This window comes from Rhipicephalus sanguineus, chromosome 1 (assembly GCF_013339695.2).
Source record: "Rhipicephalus sanguineus isolate Rsan-2018 chromosome 1, BIME_Rsan_1.4, whole genome shotgun sequence".
NCBI classification, from domain to species: domain Eukaryota; kingdom Metazoa; phylum Arthropoda; class Arachnida; order Ixodida; family Ixodidae; genus Rhipicephalus; species Rhipicephalus sanguineus.
This window is the reverse complement of record NC_051176.1, coordinates 339,848,509-339,867,531: the sequence shown is the minus strand read 5'-3', so window position 1 is coordinate 339,867,531 and position 19,023 is coordinate 339,848,509. Positions and strand designations below refer to the sequence as shown.

Here is a 19,023-nt window from a genome sequence, read left to right as displayed (position 1 = left end):
GGCACGACGTCTGCAACGTATTCCTCATCTTGTAGCTGGCCCATGATGGGGCGACATCATCGTCCGCACTGCCGAACTCGTCGAATGTCGATCCGTATGCGGTGGTGACGCTGGACTTCTCTCCCCGCGCTCGACCCGATTTGTGATTTCGAGTTTCGTGGCGAACGGCAAATTCTGCCTCTTTGCACAAGCCATGACGACAGCGCGCCAAGAAAGTTCACAGAGCGCCAACAGGCAACACCACCAGCACGGACCACGCTGAACTCGTGGAAAAGAGGCAGCAGCAGGCATGCAAGCATAAAGAAAGAAAAAATGGCACTCACTTGTACCGCCTCCGCGCCTCGGAGAAAGCGCGACGGCCTCTGATTGGCTATAAGCGCTGCGAGCATGCCAGGATCATTTTTTGCAGGGGGGTGTTCGGCCGTGCACAGCCGGGTCTAAACCCACTTTTTCTAGGGTGGCGCTGGCAGTTTTCCCCCCCCCCGCGAGGAAAGCCAACTTGCTGGGGCACTTTTAGGCACATGGAGTTTGATATATCGTTTGTCGTTGCTATTTTCATTCGATGTAACAGTAACTTTTGCTATATATCTCAATGTAAATTTACCGTGTTTAGAAATTGTTCGATATACGGGATAATTTGATATAAACGGGTTCGATATAGTCGGGCTCGACTGTATACACTCAAACTGTGCCGATATGCAGCACGAAATACCAGGTTTAGCCCCATGAACCTCTTTGATGAAATTGGTACAAAAATCAACATCACGTCAGAAGCACCACAAAGGTACACTACCTGGAGGATCCATGAAATCGAAGTGCACCAAGTCATCAATGCCCAACTTCTTCAGTTGGAGAACAACTGAACCAAGGTTTGACCGAAGAATCTCAGGATACGTTTGGTCCTGCATCTCTGTCTTGTATGCCTTTTCTGTGTAAAGTCTAAAGCATTTGCCTGGCCTTGTACGGCCGGCCCGGCCTGCTCGTTGCTGAGAGCTGGCCTTGCTGATGGGTGATACCAAGAGAGACTCAACACGGATGCGAGGATTGTACACCTGAAAAACATTATGCAAGTTCACTAAGGCATTCCTCTACAAGGTAAGTTGACATTTGCCCTAATTAGTAGCACACCGACAAAATTGTGTGGCTCAATGGTACCAGCAGAAGGGAACACAGTAAAACCACATACATATATTCTTTAAAAAAAAAAAAACTATTATCAAGCAACAAGAAAATGTTGCTGTTTTGCCTGAAAGGTGAAGGAAGCATTGATAGAAACGTACAAGCATTTTTCTATTGCAAGAAGTAAGGCTGGAGGTTTTACTTCTTGCAATAGAAAACCAATGCCATGGCAGCACAGAAAGATTTGTGTGTCATTACAGCATTCAGACAAGTCACTTCAGCATTGATGACCTTGGTATCACGCCAAAAATATACTTTGGGGCATGCTTGTACTGATGTCAGCAGCTCTGGCAGAAGCAGATGAAGGCTGCACAGAACCCAAGGCCAATGGCACAGCGTCTGTCACAACAAAGGTCAGCGATTCGCTTGCTAGAGGTGTCAAAAGTGATATAGAGGGTGTCCCGGCTCCGGCCGCAGCAATCTGGTGCTTCTTTTCAGCGTCACATGTCACCGTTCTTCCCAAGTTGCTGAGCAAAAACTGCTTTCTGCATAGCGCACAGTGCACTGCATTCGCTCAACTTTCAACAGGCCTAACACAGGCTGCAAACTCGCAACGTTTTGGATTCACTTTGTCCTGGACAAAGGTGTACTTGAATGCTGTCATATTAAGCACATCAAACAAAGCTTGCCTGCGGCACCAATGCAATGATTGAAACTTAGTTGGTTCAGAAGGTATCACAAAAAACCGGACACAATTTGTTACTTTGTACCGCCACCAGCATTGGCAGATCGTGAAGCGATCATATTGCCCCCCTGCTGTGCCGCCAGCGCCACGTGCATGTGGACTAAGTAGAAATGGACACTTCCATGAAGACGTTGCGCAGGAAGAGTTTCCTGGGGACAGGAAAGTGGAAGCGTCTCAACTAGTCTAGCCCTCAAAGTTTTCTGTTGCCTCGTTGGAGCTGTTTAGCCTGGGAAACAAATAAACAAGGGGAGTGGCAGCTGTCGAAGCGCTTGCAAGGAGCCATACAAAGCACGTTCTCTTCATTGCATGGCGTCATCAGTGGTGGGTAACAGGAAGCACCCGCTTTGGACACACTTCAAAATTTAAGATTTTAAAAGTAGGGGTGTGCGAATATTCGAAATTTCGAATATTTTTCGAATAGTGTTTGCTATTCGATTCGATTCGCACTGAAATTTTACTATTCGAACTATTCGAATTTCCCAAAGACAAATGCAGTCAGCGTCCGGTTGAAAGTGACCCCTTCAGATTTTCAATATGCTTCACCTCATAACACTCTCGTCTTGCGGCAAAGCCGCCTTTCAAGCTCCGTTACTGTCGAACTTAGCGAAGAGACAAAATCCGGTTGGAAGTGGTCCCTAGATTTTCAATATGCTTCACCTCATCACACCCCCGTATTGCGGCAAAGCTGCCTTTCAAGCTCCGTTACGGTCGAACTTAGGCAAGAGACAGTCAACGTCCGATTGGAAGTGGTCCCTAAATTTTCAATATGCTTCACCTCCTCACAACCCCGTATTGCGGCAAAGCTGCCTTTCAAAGCCCGTTACGGTTGAACTTAGCCAAGAGACAGTCAACGTCCGTTTGGAAGTGGTCCCTAGATTTTCAATATGCTTCACCTCATCACACCCCCGTATTACGGCAAAGCTGCCTTTCAAGCTCCGCTACGGTAGCAAATGTATTAACTCAAGAAAACGCTGGTTCCAATATGGAGATGAAAGATGTGGCAGAGTTGCAGAGTTGGGGGCTCAATTAATACTGTTTTGGACCTGACATTTGGGCAGGAAGTCTGAAAAATCGGACGCCGAAGCTTTTTAGCATCCAAAATTTCAGATGTTCTCATATATCGACGTCTACGAGGCAGATTTGGAACTCCGGATTTGAAGGGAGCACACCCTTGTCTGCCACATCAGTTGGCCTTCCACAGAAGTTGAAAGAGAAGGAGAGGCTGAGGAAATGGCATCTCTGCCTATCACGTGTAAAGTGTTGTCGGCAACACTTTGGTTGCACCAAATCATGTACATAAATACAATTCGGCCTCTACATTGCCTCATTCTTGATAAGAAAGACAACTATGAAATATGACCCCACCAGCGCTTCATCAACCTAGCGAAAAGAAACACTTTCATGTTGCTATCTCACAAGAACATACTTAGGGATTCTCTGCAACTTTTTCTGTAATTTCACTTCGAATTATTCGAAAAATGTTTGAGAAATATTCGAAAATTATTCGAAATTATTCGATTCGGTTCGCACCCAAAATTTTGCTATTCGCACAGCTCTAATTTAAAGCATTGCAATGCTTCTAGCCACTCTACTTTTATGGTCTATGACAGCAAAGTGCAGGAGGCCGGTGGTGGTGCTTCGTACCAGCCAGAAAATTGAGTCTTTTCTGGCAATCTAACGCGACTTCCGTTCCCTTCCAATAATATTACAGCTACCGTATTTACCCGCATAATTTGCGCCCTCGCATAATTTGCGCACCCCTAATATTAGCCAGCTTTGCTAAAAAAAAATATTTACTCGCATATTTTGCGCTCCCCGCCCCGCTCGAGCCAGCTCGCCGGCGCGCGCGCACTGGGAAACTTTGGACGGCCGCGCGGCCGCGCCCCGCGGCCCTCACCGAGCAGGCGAGCGCAGTCATACACAAGACAGGCTGCGAGTGCGAAGTCCCTTCTTCCGATTACTTCGTTCTATTCTCCGGAAACCACCGAGACCGTACCAACCGTACCCGAACACCTAAGCCTGTTCACCGGTTGTCGGAACTATTCGAGCGTTCTCCCGCCGTGAGAATGCATGCACGCGACACGGCACGGACTACTTTCTGCATCGGAGGCGTGCGAGGGCCAGTCGCGCCAACATTTTCCCGCGCTGACCCTCCTCCTCTGCGTCCGCGCTGCGACGCTGCCTTCGTTGATTTTGGAAGTTTAGGCAGTTTAGGTTTCGCGATCAGCCAGTTACGTTTTCACTGTTCTCTTGCGCTGGGCTACAATAACTATTCGGCAAAAATCAAGCTAAGGAAACGGGAACCGTGCCGCAGAAGAGTTCGCTTTTTAATACAAGACCGGGAAGGAGACCGTTCCGAGGACCGAAGCATGGAAAGTTTCCTGCCGTTGAAAAATACCTTTTCAAATATGTGCGAGAGCTTAGGCCCACCGGTATCGCCGTGCCGTGGCACCTCGTCACTCCCAGCATTGTCGCGAAGAGCTTCAAGAAGACGCCTCAACGCACTCGACGGAACCAAGGACGACGCGCTTTGGAAAAGCGGTAACAGCGGCCGCGGCGATGATTCTCAGTCTGACTTCTCAACCAGTGATTCTGACTAGACCGTGCATGACCGAATCTGGCTGGTTAAAGTACGTGCTAATTATGTCAAAAACCGTTCGTTTGCGCAATAATTTATTTTCTTCTTTAATGTATTACATCGCGCATGTTAGGACTATATATTGTGCGTTATTTCAGATGTGCTAATTTGCGCACCCGCGTAATTTGCGCACCCCCTTTTCGGAGCTCCAAATTCGCGAAAAAAAGTGCGCAAATTATGCAAGTAAATACGGTAATAGTAACTGATTGTAGTACAAATTCCCCAAGTATTTCCGGTTTTCCTGATCGGCAGACATCCTGCTTCCACCAGAAGCACAGATGAGGTGGCCATTTCTGACAAGACATGGATTGCGCCTCTTCCTTTCCAAATAGTCATAATAGAGCCATTCAAGAAATGCAGTACACTCAAACCTTGATAATAACGAATTATCGGTTATAACGAAGTAAATGAAAAAATAGTTCTGTCATTAGATAGTGTCCTGAATGCATGTTTATAACGAATTTTTGGATATAACGAAGTTATTTTCGTGTCAGATGTGACTTTGGTATAATGAGGTTATAGTGTATATTAGATGCACTGAACTGCATTGAACACATCTTGCAGCTTATAGCAATAACAAGCTCTTAGGGTAACAAATTTTGAATCTTTGCTGAAATTACAGTATAACCTCATTACAACAGACCTTTATAGTGAAGAGGATTTTGGTCTGTTGTAAAGGGAGTATGTAAAATCGAAGTACTGTTACAAGAGACTTTTATGTAAACGCTGAATGGGTCTGTTATAACCGGAGAGAATTACGAGTCACAAACGCGGTCAAAGAACGGACTTATTCTTAACCCATATATGCCCAGTGTCCTACATATAGGACGCTTCTTTGATGCACTCTAACATCGCTATTTCTTTACCTGATGACTAGCGCCGCCAACAGCACATCAAGCAGGCCTCATTGGGGCCTGCTTGATGTGCTGTAGGTGGCGCTACTCATCAGCTAAAGAAATAGCAATGTTAGAGTGCATCAAAGAAGCGTCCCATATGTAAGACACTGGGCATATATGGGTTAATAAGAGACGTGGCTTTCTTACCGCGGAAAATTAAAAAAAATTGATTTTCTGAAAGTCATATTTTCAGTTTCTATAGCCCTTTTTTCATTTGATTCCAAAATATCTTCACCGAAAACTACATAGAAGGGCTGTAAAAATCTGTTGCACCTGCCAAGGTGGCGAAAATTAATGCCGAAATTGGAAAAAAAAAGAGCGTTTTTCAAAAAATTGTAACTCCACAACGGCACAACTGGGTGCTGCCATTCTGGGCTCACCGGAGAGAGCATTTCTTTGTATTCAAATTCCCTGCTTCAGCTAGCTCCTCCATTCAGAAACAAGCGTACAAAAAGCAAACATTTGACGTTCGTTTCGAGGCCTCCGATTGGCTGCTTCTGCCATGTTACTCCAGCTCGTCTCGCCATTCGACCGATGCTCACTCCGGGAGAGCGCTGTCTGCTGCTTGTGCGTCGCGAGGTCACGGCTGTAGAAAATCGCGCTACTTAGATACGCGTTCTGTGTTCACAGGTTGACGATTATTTAGGATATAATTACCCTTTTCTTTGGCAGCTTCAAGCTGAAGCTCAATCTTCAGATTACAATATCGCGCTGCACTCGTCACGAACATCGCAGACGCGCGTCTCGGACCGACTGTAATAGCGTTGACTCGTCGGACCCGCGGTTAGAAGTTCTGTTCACCAGCACTTCGGATATCGTGACAAAGACCATCCGAGGACAACCCTTTGTACTCGCGATCGAGCATGACAAACTTTGAAACATTTGGAACCGCAGTCACGCACATCGCAGCCGAGATTTCTGGTCTAAGTTGTGGCTTGGCCTACGGGGGCTCATGGCCAACCCCTCGTACGAGACGAATCCGAACTTTGCGGGCAAAAAGCATCACGCTAGGGTACATGCAAAAGCGAAGAAGCCGCAATGTGCTCCGTCGCAAGCAACGAATTGCATCGCCCGCTGGCTCCTCGGAACGCGAATGGGCAATTTATGCTTCGGCAGCGTACCCCCCGGCCAAGCTCACCGTGCAACGACCGCTCAGAGCAGCGGTGGCAATGGCTAGCAATTTCGCACGTCGGCGCCCCAAAACGTAAGACCAAGCATGCTGCGCGCCGATTTTTTGTCACTGCGACTAGGCATAACTGATCATTGACAGACTGGAGATTGGCGACCTTTGTTCTTAAATCGGTACGTCGATATTCAGCGCGGTGTTCCTGTCCCGAAAGTATGCCAAGCGATGTTTGAAGTTGGAAGTTACTGAATTTGGAATGTCTGGTAAAAAGCCCGTTTTAAAGGGGTCCTGACCACCTTGCTGGCCTCACATTTTAGTCAATTATATCCGAATGTCCATTGTACCAGAATCCGTTGTAAACGAAGCTCAATCAATAGAACAGATAGGGAGGTTGGCATAACGCCGCAAATTGGTCTGTATTATCCGAACGTCTGTTGTAAGCAGGTCCGTTGTAATGAGGTTATACTGTACTTTATGAAACTGAATTTCAACTGCAGTAGAAAACACAACTTCAAAAATGCAGTAGCTATGAAGCATAGGTTTATCACATGTTCTTGCACAGTTTCCATGCGTGCAGCTTTTCATCCTGAGTGAACATTTTCGTAAGTAATGTCTAGGGTGCAGCTCAAGCAGTCAAGTACAATTGACATATCAAATAGAACTATCATAAACAGATAGGTACCTTTTGCTTGGCAAAACCAGGGTCAATCACGAAGACCACACCATCGATGGTCAAAGATGTTTCAGCAATATTTGTTGAGACAACCACTTTTCGGCCAATGGCCCCATTAGCCTTGGCAGGTGGCGGCGGCTCAAAGATACGCTGCTGCAGATTTGGTGGCAATGATGAATAGAGCGGAATGCACTTCATTTCCCCAACGTCTGGTCCCAAGTTGTCAATTTCCCGCTTCAGCCTTTTACATGCCTCTTCGATTTCCTGAAACAATGACCAGAAAAAATGCATATCTAATTTAAGAGCAAAGAGCTTAGTGAAGCGCAGCATGGCCCTGAAGAAACTAACGTAATACAACATAACACTGTTACAGTCCTCAGCGCTGCACTTCCTTAGCTGTCAAATTGTTTTCCGCCCCACCCGGCATGGCGTACTGGGAACCCTACTGTTACATCGCAACTGTGGGACCGTTCACGTACGATATGTTGCGAAGTGTGCTCTGAGCCAGCTGAGCGGCCATGTTCAGTTTTATGCAGCGTGGCTTGGCTTGACCATGAAATTAGCCGCACAAGTCAGAAGTGACACACACAATGTACTTTTGGCTGCCACAAGCAAAAGCCTTTAGGATATCTTCGTCGCAATTAAACTAGAGTGGACGCATGCCTCTCTCATTTTTAAAAAGGACTGTTCGGATATTTTTTTTTCGCTTCGTATATCCACATTTTTACCATGACCATGTCTGAAGTGTTCATTATAGAAGTAGGACACTTTGAAAAATGTCGGTTACACAGTAGAACCTCGCTGATAATTCCTGTTTTGTATGCTTTCCCAGGGGCAACGTTTACAATATCATTATCAAGTGCAACTGCACAATGTTTTAGTGAATTCGAATTGTATGTTTTCCTGCATGGTATGCTTCTTCCCCCCCCCCACAAAAACACAAAGGTTCTACTGTATATCTGGATGGAGTTTCAATGGATAGCACAGGAAAACTGTACATGCATCAAAATATGGTCGTTAAAACTGCGACCGTTTCTTTTTATCTTGCTTAGTTCTGACAACAACAAAAAAAAAAAAATGCAAGTAGGATAGAACAGGACCTGTCAACACTAAATAGGCTAAATGCATGCACTTGAATGTTCAGACAGTGGCCTACCTCTTGACCTGTCAGAAACAACAGAATGTCGCCTTCAATTTCTTCACACATATGAATCTGGATGACCGTCCTAATGGCTGCTTCAAGGTAGTCTCGTTCAGGTTCTGGTGTGTAGAATATCTCAACAGGATGTGTCCGACCAGGAACGCTCATCAGTGGAGCATTGTCGAAATAATTCTGTAAAGAGGACAATGAAGAAGGTCAACAGTGAGCAACATTACAACAGTACACTTCTGTTAACTTGGTCATGAAGGGACTGACAAAATCGTACAAATTATCCAAGAGGCTGAAAAAACAACAAAGATCAACAATTAAAATATACTCCTGAATGCTAGGTTTGATTGCGACTGTCTACGTATTTTAATTTTGCATTATGTGAGGCAAAGAATTTGAGAGAGACAAACAGTATTTTTCATTGTATGAGGCTCACCATTTTTGCCAATTTTTTGGCTGGTGTGTCATATGTGCAAAAATCATACGCACTTGCATGACCAATGGGTCCATATTTCATTCTCGAGTATGATAAACTGGGTGCAACAGCATTCATAAAAACATGTGATAACGGAGTGACTGTGGCCTCAGACGTCCTTGCTGTTTAAAGGGACACTAAAGGCAAAATAAAACTCAGTGTGGACTTTCGAAATACCATTCCAAAAATCCCATAGTGCTTGTTTTGAGCCGAGGAAACGCTTGGTTTGAAAGAAAATCATGCTTTAGTGGTCCACATAGTGTCAGCACAATTTAAACCATTCGCCTCTCAAGGACTCATGACGTAAGCACTCCCCAATGGCGTTTTTAACAGACGCTATGCCAGCACCTTCCATTATTTGGCAACATTGTGCCTCCACCGAAAACACACGCAAGAACACTTCCTGTTATGCTTGTTTTGCTGGCCGCTCACAACTCGCAACAAAGGCAAACTCAACTTTTTACTTATTGTTTCTCAGGGCTGCAGCACCATCAATGGCAGCTCCGAATTACTGCCAGTAAAGTCTTTAGATATCAGCGGTCCTACTAGTACTTGCTATGATACGGCGCATGCACACATCTGCAATTCAGGGGCAAAATGTGCTGCGTTCTGTAACAGCTGGTAGCCCCTTTCCAAACTTAGCACACTTTTCTGCATGACACCAGTGTAAAGTGCTAAAAGTAACTTAGAGGGTCAATAAAGAACCCCGCGATCCAAAATTTGTGATGAAGAGATAACTGCGCACTTGTGCGATGTGAACGTGCTGCCAGAATTTTGCGAATAACTGCTGTACGGTAAAACCTCATTAATTTGGATCTCAAGGGAGTGAAAAAAAAAAATGTCCGAATTATCCGAAGGTCGAATTAATGAATGCACATTTTCATGCACAAATGTGCAAAAACGCACATTTTCAATTCCTTTATCGCATACCTTTATTTTGAGTAGTAGTCAGTGATGCTTGTTTGTTTTTTTGTGGACAGCTGAGGGGCAAGGACTAGTTTGCAGGCATGTGACAAACCCTCTAGCGCAAGAGTATTGCCTGGGACATCGTAACAAAACTCCTCTAGAACGATGAGAGCGTCCGCGGCTTCTTTTGCGGTACGATGCACCGGGCGTAGTTCATCGCACGGGTCTTTGTCGGACACCTCATCCGTCTCACCGAGGGCAACCCTGATGATCTTGTCATCGTTCAAGTGACCGGCGACGACAATGCCGTCATCAATAGACCTCTCCCTGTTTGCGAACAGTGTGACGTCACTGGAAGTGTCCCGGCCCCCAAGTCCTGCCTTCGGAGCAAGCGCTGGTTGGCAAGAAAGTTCCACCGGCGGGATCTCTGCATAGCAGCGCTGCGTGCGTCTGCATTACTTCGATAGATGTTTTTGCAAATTGCAATTTTCTGAACTCACAGCTGTTAAAAGGAATAGTCACTGCCTATAATGAACGATTCTGCTAGGTCAACATATGATTTGCTCGTCGTGGATGACAGCCATAAAAGATCTTATGCTCTTCGAAAGCGAACGTTGTACATTTTCACGACGACTGGTGTTTGAGAAATATTAGCACGAAATGGATTTGAACGTACTCAATTTCCGTCGTGAAATCTGCGCTGCAGTTTTAAACAATGTACAGCATTGGCAGCTACTGTGCGCGAGGTCACGGATTAGATTCTCACTCACGGCGCAAGATTCTGATCGGAGATGAAAAAAAAAAAAAGAAACGAAGGAAACACTCACTGGCGTGCATTCGGTTGAGGTTAACAAATCCCCGTGAAAATTAAAGCGAAGTTTTCCGCTACGGCGTTCCTCATAATCCACTGAGCAGTTTTGAGATGTTAAGCACAATAATTTAATTATAAATAATCTCTTGCGCGGTTACTTCGCTGTAGCTGATGCCTACAACGTGTTTCCATACTTATTCCTCTCCTTGAGACTTGGTACACAAACTCGGAATGTCACTTCATAAATATTGAGCCGTAATGATAAGCTAACTAGAATATGACAAACAAGAATCTCCACTGCTTCCATTAAGACGTACATCTCCAATAAAAGGCGATACGCGTATGGTTCTGGGTATTCACCATGGTAAACCGTACATGCATGTTCGGCAATGCTAAAACACGCTGGTAGCTCATGCGTATAGTCTCACCTTTCAGCCCGGACATCATGCACGTTTATTTTTATTTTTTTTTGTGCACGCAGCACAAACACTGAGATGTACGCACTCGCAGATCATCGCGTCAAATAAAACGTCCAATCCTGATGTTCCGTCGACAACCGGTCACTGCAAATGGCCCTGTTAGACACAACACGCGCCAATGTTTTCGCAAACAAGATGCATCGTTATTCACACACCACACACAATATTGTCAGTTTCAACGTCCACAAAGCTGAACCGGTATTGTCGCTGCCTTTCAACGCACACTACACGCCACAGTAAACGTGGCACATTTTCGAAGACGATGCCGCTGTTCCTCGCACAGACCACCACGTGGGTTCACTTCTCCAAGTTAAAACAGCGCGGCAAATTTTTCGTCACGCAGTCCACGACACATTTATATGTTCTTTGACACATACCACAAATAATCTTGGAACCGAAAGGTGAAGGAAAAGGTTCAAAAGAAAAAAAAAAAAAAAAATGTGCGCCAAACACCGTGCCACTGTACCACGCTGAGCCGGCAGGGGAGTGTTTTGCCAACCACCGTCGTTGCACGTGCGCCGAAAGGTCACGTGACCTGACGTCACAGGGCGTGAGTGACGTAGGCCAGTAGAGGTCTATTGTAACGTAATCTGCAAGCTCCACTTCGGAGGGAAGCAGGCCAAGGAACACCATATCGTCGAAGGCCTTGTTTCTTTGTTATCGACACTGCCGATACACCGATATGTCACAACACACCGAAGAGGGGGAAAAAAGCACAACCGACACCTGCAGGTCCGCACGCTATCCGTCTGAGGCCTTGTTTCTTTGTTATCCGTTCTCCACCGAAGACAGGATGATGCGTGCTCCAAAACGCCACCTTGCGTCCCCTTTCATAAGTTTTCGAAAAAAAAAAAAATGCGGTTTTCCTTGGCCTCTGCGATCGGCATCGACAGCGCACTGTTGCTGCGGGAGCCCATCTCGGAGACCATAAGTTTGCACATGTGTGGCAAAGAAAATGCAATGTGACAAATATTATGGCCTCCGAGACACAGTTTCAGTTTCGCCGTCTTTGGCTTGCCTCCAGTCCGAATCAACCAGGGTGCGTGCAATTTTGCGTCGAATTAGCGAATGTTTGTTGCTATAGGGCTATGAACATATTTGAAGGGAGGGTGTGGGAATGACAAATTATCCGAATTTCCAAATTAACGGGGGCCGAATTAACGAGATTCTACTGTAATAAGGAAGTTACAGGGTCTAGAACAACCTGCTTTAGCTGGTTTCGGTTTTCCCACCCTTCTTTGCTGCGAAGAGGGGTAGGCGTTGTAGTGTCGGCAACACGGCGCGACTGAGGACAACGAACGCACTCAACCCATGCCACACAAGAACCCCTTTATTCCGGTGACAGTCGTATTTATATATGTCAGAGGTGGCGCCATCTCTTGATGACAGTTGAACATAACTAAAGTCACCTAGTGTCGACCTTCGACACTACATCTACTCCTCCCTAAATATATACAGTCAACTGCCGATTTTTCGGACGCCTGATTTTCCGGACATGCTCGAAAATTCGGACGCTTTCGCTGCACCGTCACCAGCGCCATAGACGTCAATGTATAAGAAAGTCCGAAATTTCGGACGCTGGAACTTTTCGGCGTCCGATTTTTCGGACTTTCTGCCCATACTGCAGGTCTGAAAGACATTAATTGAAGCCCCCACCGCTGCCGCGTCTGTCATCTCGTAGGTTCGAACCAGCGCTTTCGCGAGTCGATCTGTTTGCGATAGTAACAGAGTCCGAAAGTCAGCTTTGCCGCAATGCCGAAGTGTTATGGAGTGAAGCAGACCAGAAATTCAAAGGGGCCGCTATCACGGCGATGTCTTTATGGATAAGCGGCGGAAATGTAAGGAGTCATGATGGCTGCAGGACAACCCTTACGATAAGCATCTTCAGTTAACTGCTCGGCAGTGCATGTGACCTAGCGCAGTTGCATGCGTACTGCGCGCAGGCGAGAACCCAAACGCGCCGCGCCGCCATTCATGCTGCCTCTTTGTGCGAGACCGCGAAGTGCGCCGCACAGACGCGCTGCCTTCGCGAACGAAACAGCTCGCCATTGCCGCGCCCGTGTGCGGTCAGGAACGGAGTCGGCTTCACGAACCCTTTCATGACAAATGCGTGCGTAAGGTACGGCAACAGTACAGTGACGGCATCAGCTAAGTTGGCGATGTGCTGCACACAACTAGAAATGATCGGCTTCACACGGCAGCAAATGCTGCATATCGGCGGAGATTCGGCGATGCGTGTGCACATTGTTTACGTGCGCACACGCATTGTGGAGAGCCGGACGAGTCGTCCGCTCTTCCGCCACAGTCTTTGTGTTCCGCGTCATCGTTTCCAAACGCTCCATGCGAAAGAGCCGTAATCTATTCCGTGCTTTGCTGGTATCAGCGGCGCTCATCGCGAGACGCAAATTTGCAAGTGGCGGCTCGCACGCAGTTAAGCTGGGTTCGCGGCAGGTACCGAATGTAATTGCGAGAGCATGGGCGCGCACCAAAATGCATGATAAGTGTACTGGGAGGCATTAAAGCTATTTCGGACGGGGCTGTGGCGATTTGACTGTTTGAGCGGAATAAAAAAAGCAATGAATTCGTTTTTTCGGACTGCCCGATTTTTCGGACGATTTCGCGGTCCCTAGGGAGTCCGAAAAATCAGACGTTGACTGTACATATTTACACAAAAATAATTACAAAAAGAGTCAATGTTCACATCATGGTACATTATACATAGTCCTGAAATCTCGTGGGTTGTCTTCGGTTTCTTGCGGACCTACGAAGAGGTGGTGGCTCACCAGCCGGTTCGGTGCCAACAACTGGAGCACAATCACCATCACCATTCACTGGAGCACTATCACCATCACCATCCACTGGAGCACTATCACCATCACGATCATCATCATTAGGAGCAGGGTGCTGGTGAAGCTCAGAGGAGAGAGTCGGTCTGCCAGGCGTCGGTGGACTTCGCACGGTGTCGTGGGAGTGTCCTTTGTCATTCCATATTAGCGCATGGTGCGGCAGGGCTTCCTTGGGAACTGCAGTCAATTGAGAGGCATTCCACGTGCGACCATCTTCCAGGCAGAAGGACCAGCGTCCTATTCGCTTGAGAATTTTCAAAGGAGGTCCAAAAGTGGGAGTGCCTTTCGGACCAGGGACTGGCTTCTTGACCCTCACGTACTTTCCAACTTGGAACTTGGGTACTCGGGCAGCTCTCCGTCGGTCAACATAATCCTTGCTTTTAAGCTGGCGCTCTTTCACCCTCTTCCGAAGTGAGGACATCTCCTGAGCGGGATCTGCGAAGAAGTTTGCGGTGGGATAGCCAATGACGTCCATGGATGTCCTCATGTGCCGGCTATGTAGAAGCACTGCCGGAGAGAGTCCAGTGGTACTGTGAGGAGTGGCTCTGTAGATTCCCAAGTACTCTGTAACAGTTTTTTATTGGGCGCTGCTCCAGTATTGCCAACTGAATGTATGATTTGAGGACACGGTTAAACCTTTCGACCTGTCCGTTGGCTTGGGGGTGATATACAGCCGAAAAGCTGTGCCTGATACCTCTGTCTTGAAGAAAGGACTCGAATTCTTGAGATGTAAACTGTGGTCCGTGATCCGAGACGAGTTCAACCGGATAGCCTTCCCGTGCAAATATCGACAAGAGGAAGTCAAGCACTGTACGGGAGGAGGCTTCACGACAGAAAGCTATTTCCGGCCACTTTGAGAAGTAATCGACTACAGAGATGACAAAACGACAGTCAGCTGATGCACGCTCAAATGGCCCAACAACATCAATAGCTATCTTGCTCCAAGGCCGGTCGGGAAGAGCTACTGGCTGCAGTGGAGTGGGGGTAGCTCTTAACACTCTTGTCTGCAGCTTGGCAGGTTGCGCAGCTGTGGATAGCACTCTCAACCTGCTTGTCCAGACCTGGCCACCAGTACTTTTCGCGAAGACGTTGCTTTGTCTTCACTATTCCCGGGTGTGATTCATGGGCTAGTTGAACAAATGTAGCTGTGAGCTTGGCTGGAACTACAACGCGTTCTGAACGCATCAACAGGCCGTCCACTACTGACAGTTCCTCTCGCACATCATAGTAAGGTCTTAGTTCAGGTGACAATGTTTTCTTGGTTGGCCATGTAGCCTGAACGCATTGTGCAACCTGCTGGAGCTTGCAATCCTCGGCTGTGGCAATACGGAGATCATTGATATGGACTGAAGACGTTACGATGGACACTATTTCTTCTTCAATCTTAAGGCCGTCTTCTGTGCCTGGGACAGGAAGCCGGGACAAAGCGTCTGCTACTTTGTTGTGTTCCCCACGCCGGAACTGTACAACGAAGTTGTAACGCAGCAACCGAGCAGTCCACCTTGCAATGCGAAGTGGTCGTTGTCCTGTGCTTTGTGTTGACAGCAAGGATACGAGGGCCTGGTGATCTGTTACCAAAGTGAATGATCGTCCCCAGAGGTAAATGTGCCATTTCTCGCATGCCCATAGGCAGGCCAGGGCCTCGCATTCTCCTGTCGAGTACTTCCGTTCTGTCTCTGTTAAGGTTCGTGATGCGAATGCAACGGTTCGAATGGATGGACCGTCAACTTGTTGCAGTACTGCACCCAGGCCATATGCAGACGCGTCTGTGGCTACAATAACTGGGAGCGCTGGGTCGAACATTCGCAGAACTCTTCTCGATGCAAGAAGTTCCTTTACCTTTGTAAAGCTTTGTTCAGCAGCAAGATCCCATTCAAAACGAACGTCCTTGCGAAGTAGCCTACGCATAGGTTCTACCTCTTCGGCAACGTTGGGAATAAACTTGGCATAATACTCCACAAGACCAAGAAATGAACGCAGCATGCCTACATCTGTGGGGGTGGAAGCATGTACAATTGCGTCAACTTTTGCTTGAAGGGGTGCTATTCCTTCTGCGCTGACATGATGGCCAAGAAATGATAGCTCTGATGCATTAAAGATGCACTTATCATTGAGTTTGAGTCCAGCTTCGGAGATGCGCAGCAGAACTTGCTCCAGGTTTCTCACATGCTCTGGCTCTGTCCTGCCGAAGATGATGATATCGTCTATGTAGCAGAGGACCCCCTTGCAACCATGCAGGATTGCAGTCATGAGTTGCTGAAATGCGGCTGGAGCAGACGCCAATCCGAAGCACACTCTTTTAAACCGGAAAAGGCCGTCGTGCGTAATGAAAGCCGTAAGGTCTCTGCTGTCCGGATGAAGGGTAACTTGGTAATATGCAGAGGCCAAGTCGAGCTTTGAGAAGTAACGTGCACCATTAAGAGAGTGCAGCAGCTCTTCCGTATGAGGCAGGGGAAAGCTATCAACTACAATTGCTTTGTTGGGCTCTCTGAGGTCAACGCATAGGCGGATGCTGTCATCTTTCTTGCGGACGACAACTATAGGAGAGATCCATTCAGAGGCGTTAGCCCTTTCAATTACATCATCAATTACATCAGAGGAGCCGCTGAAGCTGGTCGCTAACTGGCTTGCGCAGGGAAAGTGGGAGGCGTCTCAGCTTCTGCACCACTGGAGGGACTGACGGCTTCATTTTGACCTGATGCTGGACGCCTTTGGCCAGGCCAAGGCCCGGTGAAAACAAATGTGAAAACTTAGCCCATAACAGAGGTGGCATATCGAACTTCGGCGGGCTTGCAGGAACTGCGCCGCCCGTATGCGCAGATGTTGCTGTTTTCTGACTCATGGTCTCTGAAGCTTCGGCAGCCGTGCACAGGCAGCGTAGCTGCACGCCCACAATGTGCAGTCCTAAAGCTTGCACCGCGTCCAGACCCAGAAGAGAAGTTCCTCCGGGGGTGACATGAATGGCTATCACGGCTGTTTCCCCTTTTAAACGAGATGCTTGCTTTAAACTGGCCCAGTACGGGGATCTTCCGGCGTTGGAAGTCCAACAATGTAAGGGCAGAGCTGGTCAACTGAACCCCTTCAAACATGTTTCGAAATTCTTGTTCCCGTATAATTGACACAGCTGATCCCGTGTCGACCAAGAACTTAGCAACGCGCGGTTCTGAGCTCGAGGCGACTGGCGTGACTACGGCATCAATGTAGACGCCCTTGCGCTTGTCTTCGTGAACAGTGAGTAGGCTAATGACATCTGATGCATCTTGTTCAGGAACTACTTCTTGGATGTGAGTCGGGCGTTGTCCTCGTGCTCTGCGTGAGCTACGACACACTCGCATAAAGTGGCCACGGCGGCCGCATGCGAAGCAGGTTCTACCGCGAGCGGGGCATGCCGTCGGTTCACAGTGACATGTGCCGCAATTACCACAAGCCTGCGTATTTTTGCTGTACTGAACATCGGCAGCGTTGGTATCTGAAGATGGCGAGCTCGTTTGACGAGCGTGCGGCAAGCTAGGGCGGCTCTGATAAAGGGGGCGTGCCTTGTCGCTGTACCGGCGACTATCGCACGTGCTTTGTTCGGAAGCGTCATACTGACGTGGATGTTGGCATGTGATGCGCTCAACGGAATTAGAAAAAGCTTCCGACTGCAGCTGGGCTCGCTCGCTGAGTAGCGCAATTTCAACGGCACGGTCGAACGTCAACGTCTCACCTTCCAAGAGCAACCGTGATCGCAACTGCGGGGATGCAACTCCGGTAACGAACTGATCGCACATATTATCGTTGGCTTGCTCGGCGAAATTGCAAGAGGCTGCCAGTTCACGAAGCGCGAGGGCGAAGTCGGGGATGGACTCACCATGTAGCTGACGGCGCTCTCGGAAGTGATGTCGTTCTAGGCGAATGTTGCGCGCGCCGGCGAAATGTCGTTCCAGAATCTCGCGGGCCGCGTCGTATACGTCTGGGAGACTCGTCGCTGCTGCTTCTTGCTTGGAGGGCACGCCACGGTCTTTGACTTCACCAGTTGAGGTAGCGGCGGCGGCCAACGGCTCAGTCGTCGGTAGCTGGGGTGCGGTGGGCGTCGGTGGAAGCGCATCGAAAATACGTTGTCCTTCCGGGCCCAGGCAGTGCAACAGCAGGGCTCGACGGCGGGGCGCAGGCAGGTCGGCCGCTCCAGACGCGAGAAGAAAATTCTCGAAGAGGCGTATCCAGCGGGTCCATGGTATGGCTGGAGTGCCCGGGGCGGCGAGAAAGGGGGGCGGCGGCGAAAGCGCGGCGGAAGCCATCGCGGTGTGATCGAAAACCTCGTCGCCAGATTGTAGTGTCGGCAACACGGCGCGACTGAGGACAACGAACGCACTCAACCCATGCCACACAAGAACCCCTTTATTCCGGTGACAGTCGTATTTATATATGTCAGAGGTGGCGCCATCTCTTGATGACAGTTGAACATAACTAAAGTCACCTAGTGTCGACCTTCGACACTACAGGCGTAGCCCATTGTCGTGACTACACCCACTTTGGCAACGTAGCAAGACATCAGCGGTTATGTCATCAGCGCGCAGCCAACAACCGAGCAAAGCTTCCTCCAAGTGTCACTTGTGTCAGAGCGGTGCTAGGGTCACCCTAGCGGCGCTGTGAGGAAGCGCAGTAACTGTGTTGCCAAAACCGCATCACCGCAGGGCCAAGGCGTTGTTTCGTAGTGCAGAGGACCAATCGACAAAGTCAATGCTATGTAAAATTGCCCATGGGCAATTTTCCGTCACTTCGCAGGCAAAGAGGACTGGACAGGCACTGGAATTCTTTTTCAAAATGGAGTGTCTGCGCGACACTGTGATAGCCATAAAACGTGATCAGGGTGGCTTTGTGCGCATACTGGTAAGCTTGTTTGGGAGATGTAGAAATGAGGGGTGTGTGAATATTCCATCTTTCAAATATACAGTAAAACCACACTGTTACATTCCACACTGCTGCGTTTTCCCGGCTGTTACATAGTTTCCCGCCGGTTTCGGCATAGCTCCCATAGGATCCAATGTATTTGGAACCCCACTGTTATATCGCAACTGCGGGACCGTTCCCGTATGATGTCGCAAAGTGTGCTCCGAGCCGGCCAAGCGACCACAAAAGAGAGCGGCCATGTTGACTGTTTCACGCAGCTGGCTGGCTTG

At 48.2% G+C, this 19,023-nt stretch overlaps 1 protein-coding gene across 1 annotated transcript in view; it reads right to left on the bottom strand.

The window, feature by feature from the left end:
* LOC119379616 (putative pre-mRNA-splicing factor ATP-dependent RNA helicase PRP1) overlaps window positions 1–19,023 on the bottom strand; it is a gene marked incomplete in the record, with an annotated part of 65,444 nt that overhangs the window by 20,670 nt on the left and 25,751 nt on the right. The window contains 3 exon segments of the mRNA XM_037648924.2: window positions 794–1,052; window positions 7,207–7,461; window positions 8,354–8,530. Coding sequence (XP_037504852.1) covers window positions 794–1,052; window positions 7,207–7,461; window positions 8,354–8,530 — 691 coding nt within the window.